This window comes from Cynocephalus volans, chromosome 11 (assembly GCF_027409185.1).
Source record: "Cynocephalus volans isolate mCynVol1 chromosome 11, mCynVol1.pri, whole genome shotgun sequence".
Classification (NCBI taxonomy): Eukaryota; Metazoa; Chordata; class Mammalia; order Dermoptera; family Cynocephalidae; genus Cynocephalus; species Cynocephalus volans.
In genome coordinates, this window is record NC_084470.1 from 116,167,384 (window position 1) to 116,189,162 (window position 21,779).

Consider the following 21,779-nt stretch of genomic DNA (forward strand, 5'->3'; position numbering starts at 1 on the left):
TCTTTTCACTTTCTTGATGGTATCCTTTGAAGCACAAAAGTTTTTAATGTTCATTATGTCTAAATTATCTTTTTTTCCTAGTTTCTCATGCTTTTATTGACATAGCTAAAAATCTTTTCCCAAATCTGAGGTCATGAATATTTACCCCTGTTTTTTCTTCTAAGAAATTTATCATTTTAACTCTTACATTTAAGTCTTTGGCCAGTATATTTTGAGTTGATTTTTGTATGGTATATTATGTAAAAGTCCAAAATCATTCTTTTGCATGTGGCTATCCAGTGGTTTCAGCACCATTTTTTGAAAAGAATATTCTTTCCCCATTAGGTGGTCTTGGCAACCTTGTTGAAAATCGGTAGGCACATGGTTTTGTTTCTGGATTCTCAGTTCTGTCCCATTGATCTCTATGTCTGCTTTTGTGTCAGTACCACACTGTTTTGACCGCTGTTGTTTTATAGTAAGTTTTGAAATGGGGAAGTGTGAGTCTTTCTACTTTGTTTTTCTTTTTTAAGATTGTTTTGGCTATTGTTGGTCACTTGCAATTGCAAAGCTTAGGTTATTGATTTGAGATCTTTGTTCTTTCATATATAGGCACTTACAGCTATTCCTTTCCCTCTAAATACTGCTTTAGCTGTATTCCATAAGTTTTGGTATGTTGTGTCTTCATTTTTATTTGTCTCAAAATATTTTCTAATTTTCCTTTTGCTTTTTTTCTTTGACCCATGAATTATTTAGGAGTGTGTTGTTTAATTTCCACATATTTGTGAATTTTCCAGATTTTTTTTGGTGTTATTGATTTCTAATGTCATTCCTTGTTCAGAGAACATACTTTGAATTATTCCTATTTTTAAAAATTTTTTGATGTTTGTTTTATTACCTTGCCTAAGGTCTGTCCTATGTAATGCTCCATGTGCACTTGAGAATATATGAGGGTACTTCAAAACGTTTGTGGAAAAATAGAATTAAAAGATAATTTGAATCTTTCCATGAACTTTTTGAAGTACCGTTATATATTCTCCTGTTTTGGGGTGGTGTGTTCTGTTAGTGAATATAAATTCTATAGTGTTCTACAGAAGTCTGTTGGGTCTAGTTGGTTTATAGTGTGTACAAGTTTTCTATTTCTTTGTTAATCTTCTGCCTCATTGGTCTATCCATTTTTTTTTTTTTGCTATTGCTTTGTCTTTTTCTTTTTTCTTTTTTTTTTGTCGTTTTTTCATGACCGGCACTCAGCCAGTGAGTGCACCGGTCAGTCCTATATAGGATCCGAACCCGTGGCGGGAGCATCGCCGCGCTCCCAGCGCAGCACTCTACCAAGTGCACCACGGGCTCGGCCCTTGCTTTGTCTTTTTCTATCAATTATTGAACATCATGTATTGAAATCTTCGACTATTATCATTGAATTGTCTATTTCTCCCTTCATTTCTGTCAGTTTTTGTTCCATGTATTTGGTATTGTCTTAGTAATTTCAAATATGTTTATAATTGTAACATCTTCCTGATGGATTGACCCTTCTGTTATTGTCAAATGCCCCTCTTTATATCTCTAATAACAATTTTTCTTGTTTGTTTTAAAGTCTTTTTTTTTTCTTCAAATTTTATTTTGTCGATATACATTGTGGTTGATTATTGTTGCCCCTTACCAAATGATCCCTCCCTCCTTCCTCTCCTCCCTCCCCCCCACAAAAAAGAAAATCAAAGTCTATTTTGTCTGATATTAGTATGGCCACTCTATCCTTCTAGTGATTTGTTTGCATAATATATAATTTTACACCCTTTTCAATCTATTTGTATCTTTGAATCTAAATTGTATCTTCTGCAGACAGCATATAGTTAGATCATTTTTTAAAAACCCAGTCCAATAATCTCTGCCTTTTGATTGGCTTGTTTAATCCATTCACATTTAATATTATTGTTGATAGAGCTGGATTTAATGACTGCCATTTTACTTTATATTTTCTATGTACCTCATGTCTTTTTTTGTTTTATATTTATTCTTTATTGCTTTCTTTAGTATTAAGTATTTTCTAAGTCAGCATTTAAGTTTGGTGACTTTGTTTACTACATAATTTTGAGGGTTTTTTAATGGTTGCCCTTGGGTTTATCATATACATCTTAACATATTAGAATCAGCTTCAGATTTATACTACCTTAATTCCAGTGAGATACAGAATCATTATTTCTGTATACCTCAATTTTCTTTCTTCCCCCTTTTATAGTATTATTGTTAAGCAATTGTTACAACTCCAACAATACATTGTTATAATAGTAGTTATTTCTTTAACCCAGTACACCTTTGCTTCCGTCTTCCTCCTTTGTGATGTTATTAGCAAGTATATTACAAATATATCACATTTCTACATGTTAACAACCCTACAATACATTATATACATACTACTTTATATAATGGCTCTTAAAATCAAGAGAAGAAAGAACAAAATATGCATTTATAGTATCTTTTATAATTACATGATTACCTTTGCCAGTGCTTTTATCTTTATTTTTTAATTTTTGTCTGGATTAGATTTATTGTCTGTGGTTACTTGCTTTCAGCCTGAAGGAATTCTTCAGGTTTGCTAGCAATAAATTATTTCAGGTTTCATTTATCTGAGAATGTCTTTATTTTACCTTCATTTTTGAAAAATTGCTTCGTTGTATATAAGATTTGAGGTTGACTTTTTTTTTTTTTTCTTTTGAGCACTTTGAATATGTTATTCCACTGTTTTCTGGCCTCCATTGTTTTTGTTGAAAAGTTAACTGTTCATTCATCTTAGCCCTTGTAAATGACTTTTCATTTTTCTCTTGTTGCTTTGAAGGTTTTCTCTTTGTCTTTGACTTTCAGCATTTTTACTATGATGTATCTGTTGTGGATCTCATTGAGTTTATCCTTCTTGGAGGTTGTTGAACTTCCCTGATGTGTTAGGTTAGTGTCATTCAATAAATTTGGAAAGTTTTCAGTCATTAATTCTTCCAATATTTTTCTGTTCCTTTTTCTTTCTCCTCTCCTTCTAGTACCTCCATTATGTATATGTTTATATACTTGATGGTGTCCAACAGATCCCTGAAGCTATGTTCATTTTTCTTCATACTTTTTTCTCTGTTCCTCCAATTGCATAATCTCTGTTGATGTATTTTAAAGTTCCCTAATTCTTTATAATGCCAGTTTACATCTCCTGTTGAGTCTGTTTACTGAGTTTTCATTTTGTTATTATACTTTTCAACTACAGAATTTCCATTTTATTCTTTTTTTGTAAAGTCTCTCTCTTCATTGATATCATGTTTGTTTTTTGTGGTTGGCCAATACAGGGATCGAATCCTTGACCTTGGTGTTATCAGCACCATACTCTAACCAAGTGAGCTAACCTGCCTGCTTGATATTCTCTATTTGATGTGACATTGTCATCATACTTTTCTTCATTTCTTTAGGTGTGATTTTCTTTTATTGTTTGAACATATTTATAATGGCAACTTCAAAGTCATATTCTTTTAAATCCAGCATCTGGTCTCTCTCACAGGCAGTTTCTGCTTCTCCCTTATGTATGGGTCATACTTTTCCTGTTCCTTTGTGTATCTTGTAAAATGGACACTTTAAGTAATATATTATAGCACCTCTAGGTACTTATTCTACCCATTGGGGTTTATTGTTACTTGTTTATTTGTTTAGTGACTGGGTGAAATTTCCCCCTACTACTGTATTAAGCATCTGATGCTGATTCTTAAGAGAGGCACACCTTTGGGTATGCCCACAGTCACCCTGGGATGACAGTGGTTTTGCAGGGCTCTCTTTGTCTTTTCCTGACCATATTCTCAACTCTTATGATCCACTTATTTACAGCTGATTTCTCAATTGTTTTCAACAGTACTCTGGGGCACAAATTTTTCTATAGACTGATCCTGTCAAATTTAGGCTTCTTCAAAGAAATAGTTCCCAAGGTCAGTATTTGATATTTGTTTTGACACTAGGAGGGCTTCCAAGATGTTTCTTTTCCTGGATCTCTCCTGATAACTAACTGGCCTACAGTTTAGTCTGTATTCTCATTGACTCTACAAATCTCCCAATTGCCTTTCACCATAACCTCCACTATTTTTGAGAGTACCCTTAGGCTTGAACTTTTTCCTGCTCTGTTTCAATGCAGTCAGTTCCTTTGGGAAAAGATGAGGAGCCAACTGTTTTATGGCCTGCTTCTCCCCAGGCAAATCCTCTGAGCCGGGGCTCCGAGTTGGGAGTGGGGAAAATGGCATGCTTCTCTCTGAGTGAGACCCTGCTTTAGGAGCTAAGCATTTGGTGGAAGTGGGGGCAGTAGCCTGAGGTCTTTTTGGCTTTCCTCTTCCAATATGGAATCATCACTTTACAGGCCAGGGCTAGGATAATTGGGACTCCACTTTCCTCAGAGGTGCTGTACAAAAGTTAGAGCCTCTGTGCTAGGAGTGTAGGTTGGGCAGAAGAAGGCTGCCCCCACCTCTCCTCTGTACTTGCCTAGGACTTAGCCTCAGCAACAGGTAGCTGTGGACAAGATGAGAAATGCTGATGTCCTGCTCTTCACCTGAGGAAAGCTGTCTGGGCACTGGAGGTAGAAGGATCCCTGTGTTCTTGGCTGCATCTCTGAAGTGGAGTTTCTTCATCACTGAGTCTAGGGGGGAGGGAGCTGTCTTGGTTCAAATACCACATATTCTCATGAACTTGTAGATATTCTTATGGAATTTGTAGATATTCTTGGATAGTTGTTTTCTCATTTGTTGTTTACCCTTAGGACCATTTCCAGAGGCTTTAAATGATGGTTTTAAACATAACTTTCATTAGTTTCTCTGGGGAGAAGGTCTGGAGCTCACCTTGTCTTGCTGAAATTTGATCTCCATCTGGACTAAAATTTTAACTTTTTTGTAGTAATAATTAGTACCTTATCCTATCTAGGACTTCATAGCTTTCAGGTGCATAATCATGCCAATAAACTAGAAAACTTAGAGGAATTAGGAAAATTCCTTGAAATAAATAGCTGACACTGACATAAGAAACAAAAATCCTAATGGTCATATACCTATTTGATTGAATTTTAATTAAAAACCTTGACATGGACATCACAAGAAAAGAAGATGATAGACCAATATTCCTTATGAACATAGATTTTAAAATCTTATGTAAAATGCTAACAAATCGAATTCAGAAATGTATAGATAGGATGATATGTCATGATGGTGTGGGATTTATGCCAGGAATGCAAGGCTGGCTTTACATTAAAAAATGATTTGCTACATAAATGGAATAAAAGAGAAAAATCATATCACTTCAGTATAAATAGAAAAATAATTTCCTTCTCTGTACAGTTCCCTTCTTTTTAGTACTTTTCTATGCAAATTCCAGCTGCCTCATAACCCTTATCTCTGGTTTCTACTTAGCTCGATAAGGCTGCTTACTTTTTGGGGGCTTCTATTCCCTGTGCTTTCTATTATCTGGAAAATATTACCAGACAGCTGGTGGAATTGTGGGGCTCACTGTTTTTCTCTTCTCTTGGGGATCATAATCCTATATTGCTTGTTTTCCAACATCTGAAAACAATTATTTCATATATTTTGACCAGTTTTTAGTAGCTTACAGTGGGGGAACTAGTCTTCTGGAAGACGTCTTGCCCACACTTTTTGTCATTCTTATCCAATGGGTATGAGATGTTATATGACACTTCATACATAAATTCATATATTCAGTTTATACATATTTACATTCTTCTGCTTACCAATGTGGTTGAGAATTTTTTCATGTAGTCATTTAGGTTTCATGTGACCTTTTTTCTATAGATTTTATTATCTCTTTAAAAAAAATCGATTGTAGGTGTTCTTTTGCACATTCTGATACCAGTTCTTTGGTTATAAAACTCTAAATGCTTTACAGTTTTCCTATTCACATTTGCTTTTTTAGTTCTTTTGGAATTAATTTTTGTGTGTGAGGGAAGGATCTAGTTTTATCTTTTTCACATGAGTAGCCAGCATAATTTATTGAATAAAAAAAAATTCCTACTGACCTTTTTTTTTTAAAAAAAAATATACAGACTCTATTAGGTATTAACTGTCAGTATGTGTACACTGGCATGTTTCTAAGTGCCTTATTTTTTTCTCCAGTGGTCTTTTTGTCTTTTCCTACACAAAAACATGCAATTTTAATTACTGTATGTGGTAAGATAGCTCTTTCCTTCATCTTAAAAATTTTTTTTTGGCTATTCTTGGCTTTTAATTTTTCCAGATGAATTTTTAGGAACAACTATTCTGGTTTCTCACCAAAACACTCTGTTGAGAATTTAATCTAAGTTGCATTCCTTGTGTAGATTCATTGAGGAAGACATTGGTTCTTCTCACCCATGAATATGGAATACCTCCTTTTATTTATGTCTTTCCTATATTTCATGAAAGTTTTATAATTTTCTTCATTAAAGTCTTGCTTGTCTTTTGCTAGACCTTTCAATTACTTGCGCTTGGAACTCAGTCAACATATTGTGAGGAAGATCAGACTACATGGAGAGGTTACTTGTGGAGGTTCTGGTACTAGCCCCAGCAAGTCCTTCATTAAAAAGTCAGAATCAACTGCCAGATGTACAAGTGATTTAGCCTTCACAGGATTATAGCCCCCACCTTTCTAGTTTTCTAGCTGAGGCCTTAGACATCATGGAGTAGAGAAAAGCTGTCCATGCTGTGTCCTATCTGAATCCCTGACCCAAAGAAACTGAGAGAGGTAATAAAATTTTTATTTTAAGCCACTGATTTTGGGGGTAATTTTTTTTTTTGGTGGCTGGGGATCCAAACCCACAACCTTGTATGGGGATCCAAATCCACAACCTTGGGGTTACAAGGCTGCACTCTAACCAACTGAGCTATCCAGTCAGCCTTGGGGTAATTTGTTACTAAGCAATAGAAAATTAATATACCAGGCATCATTCTGATTATGTTATGATTTGGCTTTTGCTGTATGTCTACCTACAGGAACACAGAATATCCTAATATAATACATGGGGGACTAATTTTTTATCCTAAACTAATAAATTGGTATTTATTCCTGTCTTATGAGCTTGGCTAATTTATATTTGTATTGTATATGATAAAAAACAGAAACAACAACAACAACAACAAAAATGTATCTAGGACTGTAAGGCAGAGGAATAGACTCAGGTATTGAAAATTCATCATGAACACCATGCTTCTTGGGAAACTGGCCTTATTCTATATTGAGGATGAACTAACATCCCCATGTAGTTGATAATGAAAGTTTTCATTTTCCATGACATTTCTGTTCTCAGATATAACTTTTACAGTGTTAAAAAACCCAAACTTGTCTTAAACACTCTTAATTTAGTGGTACAGTCTTCCTAAGTATGTTTCAGAAACTGACATCAAAGAATACAATGCAAAACATCTTTGCAGAATTTTCCTAAAGATTCAAATTTTCTTCAAAAAATTCTTACAAAGTTTGCAAATGAGTCAGTGTAATCAGCCAGGCTATATACTCAACTGTGTAGGTTTTATTGTTTCACTGATATTTTATTCTATGAACTTTGAAGACTTATGTGACTGTGGTTCTTTTCATCAAGAATAATTTTGAAAGTCACATTCCTCACTTTTATGACCTAGCCTTGGAAGTCACGTAGCATCACTTCTGCAGTAGTTTGTTTCCTAAAAGCAATTCACTGAATCCAGCGCACATACACAGGATAAATTGACTCAGCCTTGAAGAGAGAAGTATCAAATAATTTGCAAACAAATTTTAAAACTACTGTACTTGAAAATCATAGGATTAGAACAAGGGAAGTTTTATGAATATTTAATGATATTAGGCTAAAATATCCTGATTATCTTAAAACTGGATACATAGTTGCGGGGGCTCAGGGGCGGTGGGCCCCAAACCTCCCAGTAGCCCCTTTTATCCCCCGCCACGGGATGAGCAAGAGAGGGAACCGGTAGGATTACTCCTGCCCTCCTAGTGGCCAGGAGAGCCCAGGAGGAAGGTGAGTATGCCGCCTGCCTATTCAGCCCCACAGAGAGACACTCAGACGCAGCAGGGGTTCCATCAAGCAGTTCTGTTTATTTTCACACAAGCACCTGCTTTTATAAGCATATGGCAAGGGGATTTCCTAACTTCAACCTATCATCTTAAAGGTCATGTGAACATGCATCTTGCTCTAATGCTTTGCTATTGCAATCACGCAGTGAGCACGAGTGCAGAAATATCTTTTATCCAATAATTTTAAACTATGTCTTTCCTTGGTCACTCCCCGGCAGCTTCCACCAGGTGCCATCTTTATCTCTCCTGTCCAGGTGAATGTTTTCAACAGATTACATACACGTACGTGGGTGGGGTCGTGGCTAGTTCTCTGCCCCGGGAGGAGGTGTGTGGCCTCAGTGCCCCAACAGGTCCCCCTTTTTGTTTTTTATGAGCAGCTGTAGGTGGCTATCCTACAGCCTCGCCAGCCTCAAGTGGTTGTGCCTGTCTTAGGTTGTTCCCCTCTGGGGATCTTACCTGTCATTGACTATCCAACCAAGCAGAGGTCTGGCGGAACTCTTTAGTATCTGGAATGAATTTTTTGGAGGGCCATATTTACCCATGGGTTAGAGGATTTCTTTTCTTGGGCCACCTCGTCTACCATTTGGGCGAGCATAGTGATAGACCCCACATTACGCTGTATAAGGTTAATTATTTTGGTAAGCACCAATGGGCCAATTGCTACTGCTAACAAGAGGATAACAACGGGACCTGCCAGGGATGATAATAACATTGTGAGCCAAGGAGAATTATTAAACCATGATTGAAACCAACTTGCCTGAGCTTCTTGTTTTCTCTTGCGCTTTTCTAAATTTTCTCTAATCTTAGCTAAAGATTCATGCACTATTCCTGAATGATCAGTGTAAAAGCAACACTCTTCTTTGAGGGCAGCACATAAGCCGCCCTGCTATAAAAATAAAAGATCTAATCCTCTACAATTTTGTAACACAACCTCAGAAAGGGAGGTTAATGAAGTTTGCACTATGGCTTATAGAATGTTCTAATTGGCCTAAATCTTCATCTACAGTCTGTCTTAAATCTTGAATGTTTTGGTAAGCATATGCTATTCCTGCTGTTCCTGTGCTGGCACTGATGACTCCGAGGAGGGAGGATACGGCCACTGCGGCTCCGACGCCTCTTTTATGTAATTGCCTTCCCTTGGTTGTCCAATGTCTGTACATCTCGGATCCTTCGTGCCAATATACCTTGGGAAAAATGTCTACTGCAACACAAATTTCATTATTAAAAGAAGCATTACATATACAAGATGTAAGTCCTGACTGGGTGCACAGCCATTTCCCCTGGGAGGGCTTATTCCATTGTCCTGTGAGTGTTACTTGTTTATCACAAAAGGTGGTGTCATTGCCTCCTATACAGACTCCCTTACCCACAACGCGCTGCATAGTAAGTCCAGGCCATGTTTGATTATGGACATTTAAGTGCAGTATAAGTGGCATTTACAATTGACCATAAACTGGGAGTGCTGGGGCGGGGCTCATCCTTGGTTTGGGTTTAGTGTGTACTGTTTGTTTCTTTAGTATTGGTAACAGCTGATGGTTTGATAAGAACTTGGTTTGGTCCCACACTACTAGTAATAGGTTGCGTGGAATATTTAATCGAAAAAAGAATTTCATCATCATATCCGTTTTTGTATAATCTTAATCCCCATACATGGCCACTCCGGAGGTTTTTAAGTGTTTCCACTGTTATCTTGTCTTGGCGGAGGGTTATTATTAAAGGGATGCATTTTTTTTTTTTTCCGAACCCGAAGCACAATCTGGAGGGTTTGTCCTATTTTTTTTTTTAACTGTAATATAGTTCCAAGAGGATGATGGGTTCCAGTCGGCATCGCCAGTAGTTTCACACCCCCAAGATGCACAGTAAAACGAGGAGGTGGTGCAACATTGTCTCCAGGTGCGGGAACTGTGCTCCAGACAGACATAAAAGTCTTTTGATCGTGAATTTTGTTTTGCTAATTTAGTTTTGCAATTAATGTCTGTGGGGTCATCATAAGAGACTGGTTTACCTGTTAAGTCAGTATCAAATAATTCTCCTATAATGTCACATAAATCAGGCTTAAGCATTGGAAACCATGTTCCTTCAGGAGCAGAGTTATTTGTTACCTCGAAAACAACCTTTCCAGTGGTAGTTTGGATTACTTGCCAAGTCTGTATTACCGGTATATGTGGTGGTAGTCCCAGCATTACCTTGGCATCTACCGAGGTGTAGTATCAGGCAGACAAATAATGGAATCTTCATGATGTTTCTCTTTTAAGAGATACTGGACTTAAAGGCCAGGTCATTATGCTTTCCAACACTGTTTCCCAAATTGCAAAGTAAGCAAAGGAAAGGAGCCTTCACCCACATGGGCTGCCACTACTGGGGACACTACTGATAAGACCTTCAGAGTCCACCAGGGAGTTGCCCCAGCCAGGATTCGTCAATTGTCTCACTTTCGTTTTCCCATTTGCTGAAGGTCCAAGAAAGTGAAAGAGGGCAAAGCAAGAAGGGTTAAGGCGAAGGTAGGGGAGGGCTGACACGACCCAAGATACTCACCCTGACAAATTCAACTACTCCCAGGCGATGTTCTTCTGAGGAGAATTCCACGCCGTGGCTCAGTGGCCTTTTCGTTGCCCTTCTTTTTCGTCCGTGTGGTGGACCGGTTGCCCTAACCCTTGTGCCCCATGTTGGGCGCCAGCTGCAGGGGCTCAGGGGTGGCTGGCCCGGAACCTCCCAGTAGCCCCTTTTATCCCCCTGCCACGGGATGAGCAAGAGAGGGAACCGGTAGGATTACTCCTGCCCTCCTAGTGGCCAGGAGAGCCCGGGAGGAAGGTGAGTATGCCGCCTGCCTATTCAGCCCCACAGAGAGACACTCAGATACAGCAGGGGTTCCATCAAGCAGTTCTGTTTATTTTCACACAAGCACCTGCTTTTATAAGCATATGGCAAGGGGATTTCCTAACTTCAACCTATCATCTTAAAGGTCATGTGAACATGCATCTTGCTCTAATGCTTTGCTATTGCAATCACGCAGTGAGCACGAGTGCAGAAATATCTTTTATCCAATAATTTTAAACTATGTCTTTCCTTGGTCACTCCCCGGCGGCTTCCACCAGGTGCCATCTTTATCTCTCCTGTCCAGGTGAATGTTTTCAACAGATTACATATGCGTATGTGGGTGGGGTCGTGGCTAGTTCTCTTCCGGGGAGGAGCTGTGTGGCCTCAACGCCCCAACACATAGTCATGTTTACTGGTCCTGGTATACTTGAAATCCTTTGTCTAAAAATTTTCTTGTTGGTTAGATGGCACTTAATTTATTTGCTTTTGAAGAGAATGAAGAATGATGATGAGAGAGTGCATTCCAATCAGTGCATGTGCACACAGGCCATTTGAAGAACTGGAAGTATCAGTATGAATGGAATATGAGACATAAAAGGGGGAGTAATGGGAAAGAAAGTTGGGAAGGTAGTGCCCCACAGTTTCTCCTCCTTTCTTTTCACCTTCAGCCTTTGACATCTTTACATTTGCATTTTTGAAGTTGATAACATTTATTTTCTATAACCATAATTAGATTTCTGTAATTTGTGAGTTAATTCTAAAAGTTGAAATTCACTGAGCAAGGTTTATATTGTGTGACTGTATAGGCTTCAGAGCCACATCGTTTTTTGTAGTTTCTTACAGTTTTTTTGTATTTCCTTTATTTTTAATTGTGTCTCTTTTTATTTCCTTTTCTTGTACCTTTAATACTCTCAGTTCTACCCCCCCCCAAATTTCCACATAATAAAATATCTAGTTGATTCTCCCTAGAGCTCACTCTCATGGGGCCCTCTTTCCTCCAGAGATCAGGCCCAGTGGCTCTTTAGACCTTTACTGTTTTTCTGGGTTGATTTCCCTAATTCTGGATTCTATGTCTTCTCTTTCTTCCTTATTGCTGCATCATATCTTTGGGTAATTTCCTAAGAAAGGTTGTGAGGTGGCAAGTCTTGCAAGTATTTACATATCTGAAAATGTCTTAATTGAACCCTTATACTTAATTGATAGTTGGCTAGTTTTAGAGTTCTAGATTGGCATTAGAATTCTGATGGCATCGTCCCATTATTTTCTGGCATGACTATTGCCGTTAAGAAATCTGATGGACATTTACCTCTGGTTCTTTTAGTCTTTTCTCCTGGGCATCTGAATTTTCACCATGGTATGATAAATTACCTTTTTCTTTCAGGTCATTTTTTCTGTTTATTTGGTTTTCATGTTGCAGGCTTTCTCTGAATGTCTGGTGGTCCTTTATTTTCCATTAATTTGTATGAACAAAAAATCACTTTAAAAGTTGGATGCAGTTTATTGATTGGTTTGCTTAGAGTAATTGGGCAGTGAACTAGTTAAAAGCTAGAATGTATGATTACTTCTCTGGCACTATTCAATTTCTTTAGGGAGGAACCTTCTAACTTTTTTTACTTGGAACATGGATGCTTTACTGCCTTTTTTTTTGGCAGCTGGCCAGTACAGAGATTGAACCCTGGACCTTGGTGTGCTTTACTGCCTTTTGGAGAGGGGTAGTAGATGGTTGAACACATGCAGACTTATTTAATCCCCTTATTTTTCAGCTCATGTCTTAGTCTTCTGTTTCACTAGACATTTCTTAGGCTCGAACTAGTCTGGAGTTCTGTAGGACCCTTGTCTGTAATTCCCTTTCAGTTTATTTTAGAATGTGACTTCCTCTGTCCTGGTTTTGTTAATTACCACTTCATCTACTTCAAGTTTTCCAGAAATTTGTTGAAGTCCCTTGCTTAATGACCTGTTCTTTTATTCTTTGTTATTGTGGGTCTATATCTCTTTTTCTTCTTGTCTACTCTCATTTTAGAGGGAAGGGGAGGAGATAAACAAAATTGCCATTTTAACTAACGTGCACCGTGAATCTCTAAGTGCATAAGGATTTAGAATACAGCTTTTAAAGGATCATTTGATATTTCAAAGACGTACTGTCATACTTGTTCTCCTTGCATTGTAGGTACTTTGAATCTCAGCTTTATTACAAATTTGCTTTATAATATTGGGCATATGATATACTATGGGATCTTGTATTACTTTTCGTATTGTTCAGCGTTGGCTTTCATACTTTCTTTGACTGCAAACTGTAGTAACAAACACATTTTACTTTATAACTCAGTACTCATATTCAGCTCCATGAAATAATATTCTTACATGCAATAATACACTGATTTAAAAAAAAAAACAACTCTAGTTGTTACCCACTAAAATGATCTTACTACCCACCAGTGTGCTGCAACCCACACTTTGAAAAACACAACTCTAGAGCAGTATTTTTTAAAGTGTGAGCCAGATACATCTTCACATTAGGTATTGAAAACCTTGATGATAGAATTAAATGGATTAAAGAGATAATGCTCATGAAGTTGAGTGCATATATTTCAAAGTGGATTATAAATGGAAGGTATTTTTTTCTTACACCACAGGCCAGTAGCCTGTGGCTAACATGACAAAAGACACAAAATGATTTTTTAGGATTGGCAAGTGGTAAGTTTAAGGACATATTATACATTAAAGAAGGGAAGTTTCTTTTCTCTGGGCATCTAATCCTGTGGGTCTTCTCCAGAAAGAAATTAACGTTTTTCATAGCTTCTCCATTCAGTAATACATTCCTAAAGATTTATTTGAATTAGTTTTTATTTTTTCTCTCCCAGAACTATATCCCAGCATTATCTAACAACAATTCTCCAAATATGAAATACCTTACTTCCCTGGAGTTGTCTTAATTCTCCCTCTACTTGAGACCATGCGGGGATTTTTAGAGTGGTGAGAATTCTTTAGAGAGATCAGATTGCAGTCATAATAAAATGGAAGGCAGTAAAATGTGTTTTAAAGACTCCAGTTTTGGCCAAATTTAAATTAATTGCGTATTTTGCAAAGCATGGCACATTTGGCTTTTTTACGATAATTCCTTAATTGTGCAATTTTTCTTGTACCTTTTATAGTAGTCATGCAGAGCTTTTTATATTGGGGATTTAGCAATATTTTCTAGAAGCGTGCTTTTAATAAATTCTTAGCTCTGACATTGTGAAGAGATAAGTACAAATTGATATTGCAGTTCATTACATAATATTAAATTTGTGGTCAAATTTCTTTGCGGTAACATAAAAACTTAAGGGATTCGGAATTGTTGAATATCATACTCTGATAGCAGTTAAGTGGTCTGGATTGCTCCTTGAAATAAATTCTTAGGGATATCAAAATATACTTAAAGTTTTATGTGTAGGACAGGGTTTTCCTCTTCATTTAAATGGAGTTTACTAGGATCTTAAATACTCATCCTTTATTTACTCATGAGTCATTTACATCTTTTGGAAGAAATTAACATCCATTTGAATAGACATATGTCATCAGTTCAAGAAGACCTGGTTAAAACTGCCCCAACAAAAATTTGGGTCTCTTGTGATAATTAAATTCAGGGTAACTGAGCAGATACTGTGTTGTAGTACTCAGGGCATGATGCAAAACAGTTACCCTTTCATCATTCACAAGTCTAGTTGTTGTATGATGTAGTACTAAAAAGTGTTCTGAATTTTTTCTGTGAACTTGTATGTTTCCAGAGATGTTTTTATTTTTAAACCTTTAAGTGAAATTCTGATAGAAACCCTATTGCAGGGAGAATCCCAGGTGTGGAAGCTATCACCATAGGAATCAGAATGGACATTATTATCCACATTGAGAATGGCAAATGGATAATCATCAGCCCAGTGAAAATATCCAAATAAAAACAGTATGTGACATTACTGCCTAAATGCAAGGCGTTGCCAAACTAAAACATCATCTAGTATGACAGACTTCATTTGCAAGAATTCTCATAATGGAGAAGCTGAAGAATAAAGTGGCCAGTGCAGATATTGTCAGTGCTTTTTACATTTAACCAAAAGATTATTATGCATTATTTTTCTTACAGATTATTTGTTATTCATGTTTATGAAATATAGCCAAAGAAGATAGTATAATCTTCTTTTAACCTATTGAAATGTATTTTCTACTTTTTCTTATGAGAAAATTAAGTGTTACTGTTTCAGAAAGGTGCCTCATAGTTGGGACATAGTAAAGCTCAACAAGTGCAAAATATGTCATAACTTTTAATGATGAAAACCATGATCACCATCTCATCTTACTAGGATAACTACTGTAAATATGTTTTTGACCTACATAAAAATGTTGCAAACAATAAAATTAAAATGTTGCGTGTCTTGAAACTACAACTAGGCCAACCAACAGTAGATGATAGTAGCTTCTCTCATTTAACCTTTTACAGTTTGGTCTGCTTTTCCACAGCTGTTTTACCTTAGCTGCCAAGAAACAATAGAAAGTCAGTACTTAAATATAGCAGTAAAAGACGTTGTAATATTTAACTTTCCTTCTTTTAATTTTGATTTTATTTTTAAATTTTCTGTTTATATTTAATCTTTTAAGCACTCTCATATTCTTTTTGATTCCAGATCGTGTGGAGAATAGGCAATATATATAAGAGGGTACTTCAAAATGTTCATGGATTCATTTTATCTTTTAATTCTGTTTTTCCATGAACCGTTTGAAATACCCTCGTATGGTAAATGGCAATACCTTTTGCATTTTGCCTGATAGCATTATCTTCTTATGTTTTGTGTCTTGCCTTCCCAACCTGCTTCTATTCTCTTGAAGACAGGAAATCATTTCTAACTTTCAGGACTTGCTTCAAAGGATTATTGTGAGAGTTAAATAAGTTAGTGCATATAAAACACTTAAAATTGTCTTTGGCATGAAGGCAGTACTAATTTTAGCAGTGGTGCTATATTTTATCATGTAGCACAGCAGACTGCTCAGTAGATGTTATGTACGATGGAAAGGGTTAGATAGGAAGAGATTTTTCTATTCCTTAATACCTAAAAGTAATTGAAAATTTTAAACTTCTTTTTTAACCCAGAGCCAAAGGAGTTGGAATGTTAACTGCTTTCTAAATATTTAGTATTTGGGAAAATTCAGTTGTGACCCATCCTACCCAAGCATTAGGGATTGCTGGGATATAGTTCTGGGAGAGAAAAAAACAAAAACTAATTCAAATAAATCTTTAGGTTAAGGATGTATTACTGAATGGAGAAGCTATGAAAAACAATTTCTTTCTAGAAAAGACCCAAGATTAGATACCCAGAGAAAAGAAACTTCCCTTCTTTAATGTATAACATGTACTTAAACCCACTATTTGCCAATCCTCAAAATCATTTTGTGTCTTTTATCATGTTAGCCACAGGCTACTGGCCTATGGTGTAAAGAAAAAAATGCTTTCATTTTTATTCCATTTTGAAATATATACACTATTATCTCATTTAATTCTACCGTTAAGGAAGGTTGTTGATAAAATATGGTCAGTGTTATCAATTCTTAAACATAGCCATGATGTAATAACTCATTTATTCTACTTTTGATATCCAGCACCAATTTTGAACTTCTTGTTTGATAGCCTGTCTTTCAGTGCATAATATTTATTCTTCAATTCAGAGGTTTTTTTTCATCAAACAAGTATTTGCCAACTCCTTATATAGTCTATGCTAGATATGAAAGACAGAAAAGGGAACCCCTGCTTGAGGAATGATCCTTGTCCTTTAGGAACCTGAAATCTTTGGGAGGTTGATAAAAGGAATGTTTGTTGAATATAGGCCTCCAGATAATGCATACTCAATTATATAATTGAGGTTGTGAGTATTATAGATGTTCAGAGAAGGGACAGATCATTGTATCCTGACCTACCTAAGGGAAATTTTAGGGAGAAAGTTGGATTTAAGTTTATTCTTAAAGGATGAGTAAGATTTGGAAAGATAGGGGAGGAAATGGTAAGGTATTTCAGGTAGGGAAAAGATTTAGAGAGCAGGAAGAGAACTGGTTTCACATTGAGAAGTAGTAGTAGGAAGAAAGAATAGAACTGGCTGTATAAGATGGTTACATATTGAAGTGGGATATTACATGAATTTGTATTTTAGCATTAGGAAAGAAGACATCTAAAAAGTATTTTAAGACTGTTAGAACTGAGTTAGTCTCTGAAGTTATGACACTTATTTCCCCAAATTACCATTATAATTATATTAATTATTAAGATGTATATTATAATAGAGATTAAATAAAGCTATATAATAAGGACATAGATATCTTTGGAAATAAATACACAAATAGGTATTACTGAGTAATTGAGAGAACTGTGGGGGTTTCCTATAGTATGAGTTGAGAAGGATTCTTACAGCCCAAATAATCGCCACCTTTACTAGTATATTAGCCATGAGTAATCTGATAAGTGCAGCATGATTAGGAAGCTTAGAAAAAGCAGGTGTCCATGTTCCAGTTTTTCAAACTATGTGTCAGTATTAAGCAGGCATCTATTCATTAATTGAAATCAATTAAGTACCAGTATTAGCAGACATTATTTAATTAATTGAGATTTTATGCATATAACCATTTTAACTTTAAGGGGAAAAAATCCCAGAGGGTTTAGGAAAAGGGCCATTTAAGATGCAATGGACTTTTCAGAGAATGAGCAGATTCTGCTTAGAATGACTGATGGTCATTTGGGGTTAAACAAAGGTAGTGAACATATGACTGCTGGTTGTATGTGATATGTCAGATAGTGCTTCATTTTCTTTTCTTTTGTTTGTTTGTTTGTTTTTGACAGCTGGCCAGTGTGAGATAGTGCTTCATTTTCACCCCCAATAGAATGGAGTTTAATTCTGTGGTGACGATAACTGTTTAACATATTACTTGGTATTAAAAATAGCTGCAAATTTAATGTTGTTTTTTTGTAGAGAAAATGGAATTTTATTAATATGATTTTTTACATTCTAGGATGTTGTTGCAGAGCACATGGGAGGGATGGAGGAACAGGAAAGGGAAGGAAATGGGATGGAAGGAGGAGGGGCGGGATTGAGGCCTGTGGCAACCCTCTCATTCTTACAGGGGAGACACCGGGGGCTTCCAGCAGTGGCTTGGTCATTGCTGAGCTGGGTGAAGATGTCAGGGGGGTGTGGCAAAAGCCCTTGCCCCACACCGTCCCAACATGTGAACCTGGGGCCCTTGTTGTTGCGGCTTGGTGGTCGTTGCTGGGCTGGTTGCACATGCTGGGTGAGGGGGGGCGTGGCTGGGACCTGAGGCTTCCCCTGCCCCAGCTAGGAGAGCCCCAGGTGTTTCCTGTGGCCTCTCAGTGGTCGTGGCTGGGCTGGCTGTGCATGTCAGGGAGCATAGCCAAGGCCCTCATCCCCCACCCTTGGGATTGTTTGCAGGTATTAGGGGGCATTGCTGTGGCCCCCAGCCCTCCCCCCTTTCTGGATTGGTAGTCTAGGGGACTTCTGGTCCTTCTAGGTGTTATAGGTGTTCTTTGGTGAAATGAGACCTTCGCTATTAATATGAAACTTTGTCTCTGGTTGTGGGTAGTTTGTTTTTTCCTTCATTTCTGTGTTGGATTATTTGCTGTTCCCACCATTTAAACTCTTGTGCTGGAACTAATTTGTTGTTCTTTGCTTCTAAAATGGAGGAAATTCCTGTGGGGACCAGTACTTGAGCTCTGTGGTTGAGCTAAATTGCTGCTTTGCTGCTGATTCCCTAGGGAAGGCTTTTTGTTTAGCTCAGATTTTAATGGTTGACTTTATAGGTACTTCCGGCTCTCGAGAGCTCCAGTGCACCTGGGTTGTGTAGAAACTCTGGTCTGGGCCCGAGTCTTTTCATCAAACTGCACCCCATGCAATTCTATATTTCTGACCAGTCTCCTCTGAGTGGTCCTATGCCTATTGGGGGGTAGATCAGCTGTCCTTGCTGTGCCCCAGTGTTCCCCAGGTGGGCCCGTATCCCCCACCGCCAGTGCTGCAAACACTTCCCATGGGACAGGCCATGTGTGAGTCCCTTGCAATGACTCGCTGGCCCGAGTGGCTCCTTTTTTTCAGTTGTTGTGGGTCCTCGCTCCTGTGTCGGTCCATGGGAACCCTATTGGTGGTATTGCTGTCCTGGGGGCCACCATGGCCCTCTTCTCCCCTGCCGCCTCCAAACAACTTCATCCAAAGGGCACAGCTGCTTTTGCCAGCTCCTGCTCCATGCACTCAGCAGCTCCAGCCTGGATGTGGCTGGGGCTTGAAACGGTCAGAACGGTTTTTTCTTTCTCTCATCGTGGCTTCTCCTGCATTCATGCACTCCATGGGTCTCTCCTACTCTTCCCCTGAGCTCTAGTGGCCAATGTTTTTTTTTGAAAGGTACATCAAAATGTTCCCACTTCAGAGCAGTTCCATAAAAGGCAACCCTGAGTAAAAGACTGTCAAAATGGTAGTCAAAATGTGCATACTGTTTGTCTGTATGGCCTCTGAATGCCAGTCTTAGGATCATAGACCTCAGACTTCATGTACAGAGAGAACCATTATTATTCTGAAATAAAGAGTGTTTCACACATCTTTGTAAGTGTGGCGCTATCTTATGAGAAGTTTTTACTGGCATAGTCACAAATGGAATGCAGCAAATCCAAAATGTATTTAGTCTTCATATTTTTACTTCAAAATTCATGTGAATTTTGTCATTCTTTATAATATGTCCACATTTGTTTTATTATAAAAATTGTCTTAAATTTTTACTGAGTTAAATTGAACAATGAAAAGAATGTGTTGTATTTGTCTTCACTTTGGGTGAGCATGCTTAGAATATCTGATCTGCTACAGTTTAGCAGTACCATATCTAAATCAACTTTTTAAGAATAGCAGCTTGAATTTGCAAAGTACTTTTTTTTTTTCTGGGTGGCTGGCCAGTATGGGGATCTGAACCCCTGACCACAGTGTTACAATACCATGCTGTAACCATATTTGCAAAGTGATTTTACTAGCTTCCTGTCCCAGAGAAGTTAAGAACCATAGACATGCTTGTTTAGGCTGTTATCTTTATGAAGATTTCTACTTTTATGTTTATATAAAGTAGGTATTAGTTTTGAATGGAGGGATAGTTTTGTATATTATGAGCTAAATATCAGTGTTGAAATAAGTGACTTAAAAAATTTAATCTTGTTAATTCAAGAAGCTTAACTAATTGAGCTAATTGAAGGTCCTTTTTTATAGATTTGAAAGTTTGGAGTTGAAATTTTGGGGTTTTTTTTGAATTTTGGAATCAAAAAGATTTAATATGTTTGTTAGAATCAAATCAATATAATGCACCCATACTGTGTTTTTGTAATAAGTAGAAGGTAAAACAAGAAACATTTATTGAGTGTCTATTATGTGCCAGGTATTATGCTAGATAATAGAGAGAGGGAGAGAGGCAGTTAAATATAGATGACTAGATAAACAACACCTGGTTCCTGTTTTTAGGGGACTCATAGTCTAGAGGTGTTGATATGTAAATTATTATTGTCATATTATGCAATAATACTATAATAGAGATGTACACATAAGATACATTTGGATAAAAGTGGATTAACTAACCAATTTAGCTTCTGTGCCATAAGGAAAGCTTCTGAGAAGGGACTTACACTAAAACTTAGTAAATGTGTAGAGTTCCCTGCGTGGGGGTGGGGAGAAAAGAGGCAGAGGAAGCATGTAGTTTTCAGAGACCTCCAGGGAATATGGTTTAACCACAGTGAAGAGGCATGCTGGAAAGTGTTGAGAGATGGCTCTTGACAGTGGACAGCTACACTTTTGTACACCGTCGAGCAGTTTGAACTTCATTCTCTAATTATTGGAGAATCATTGAAAAGTATGGACTATGATCATACTGATTCTCATTTTAGCAGGATTTTAGCTTTTGAAGTAGTCTGGAAGGGTAAATCAGGAGTGGTAGTGTTTATGGGACCAGGCAAGAGGAGCAATTAGGATGTCATTGCTGTAGTCTAGATGAGGGTCCAAAATGGCAGTAGGAATGACAAGAAAAAGATAGATTCCAGATATTTTAAAGAAACAGAATCAATAACACTTAATGATTGATTGTGGGTAATGAGAGAGAATAGTCCAGTATAATCCCTGAATGATAGGATTAGATGAAGAAATATCTCACCAGATTTCTGAGAGTTTTATTTTATGTATGTGAATAGCTTCTACAAAATTGATAAATATATTAAGGTAACTTCTGAGTAGGTTGTTTCTAAGTTTTTCTTTATTTTTATTTATAGATGCCACTTCAAATGAACAGCAAGAACTCTTCTGTCAGAAGCTGCAGCAGTGTTGTATACTGTTTGATTTCATGGACTCTGTTTCAGACTTGAAGAGCAAAGAAATAAAAAGAGCAACACTGAATGAACTGGTTGAGTATGTTTCAACTAATCGTGGTGTAATTGTTGAATCAGCGTATTCTGATATAGTAAAAATGGTAAGCCTTTAGACTTATGTTCCTCAGATTTATATAAATTCAAGTAAGATCTGAGGTGTAACTATGAAGTAATGAGACTGATTTTTAATAAACGTACAACGGTTAATATATCCAAAAGAATGTATTTAAAAATAGTTCATTTGAAAGATTATCCATCCATTCCACTGATGCTATCATTGTGTATGACAAGAGTTTGGGAATTCACCGTAACCACTGGTGGCTACCATATTAGACAGTGTAGATCTAAAGCTTAGGAGAAAGATGTAGGCTCAAGATTACACGGATTGATAGATAATTACTGTCATGGGAATGAATAGTCACTGAGAGGGAACTTCTAAAGGGGGAAGAGAAAACTAGTGAAAAACTGTGGGAAATCTCTACATTTAAGCAGAGGGCAAGGGAGTCAGGTTAAAAAATTCTTA

At 37.2% G+C, this 21,779-nt stretch overlaps 1 protein-coding gene across 2 annotated transcripts in view; it reads left to right on the top strand.

The window, feature by feature from the left end:
* PPP2R5A (protein phosphatase 2 regulatory subunit B'alpha) overlaps window positions 1-21,779 on the top strand; it is a 68,869-nt gene that overhangs the window by 15,834 nt on the left and 31,256 nt on the right. For both annotated transcript variants that reach the window (XM_063113701.1, XM_063113702.1), the window contains exon 2: window positions 21,161-21,357. In XM_063113701.1, coding sequence (XP_062969771.1) covers window positions 21,161-21,357 — 197 coding nt within the window. The remainder of the gene's footprint in view (window positions 1-21,160; window positions 21,358-21,779) is intronic.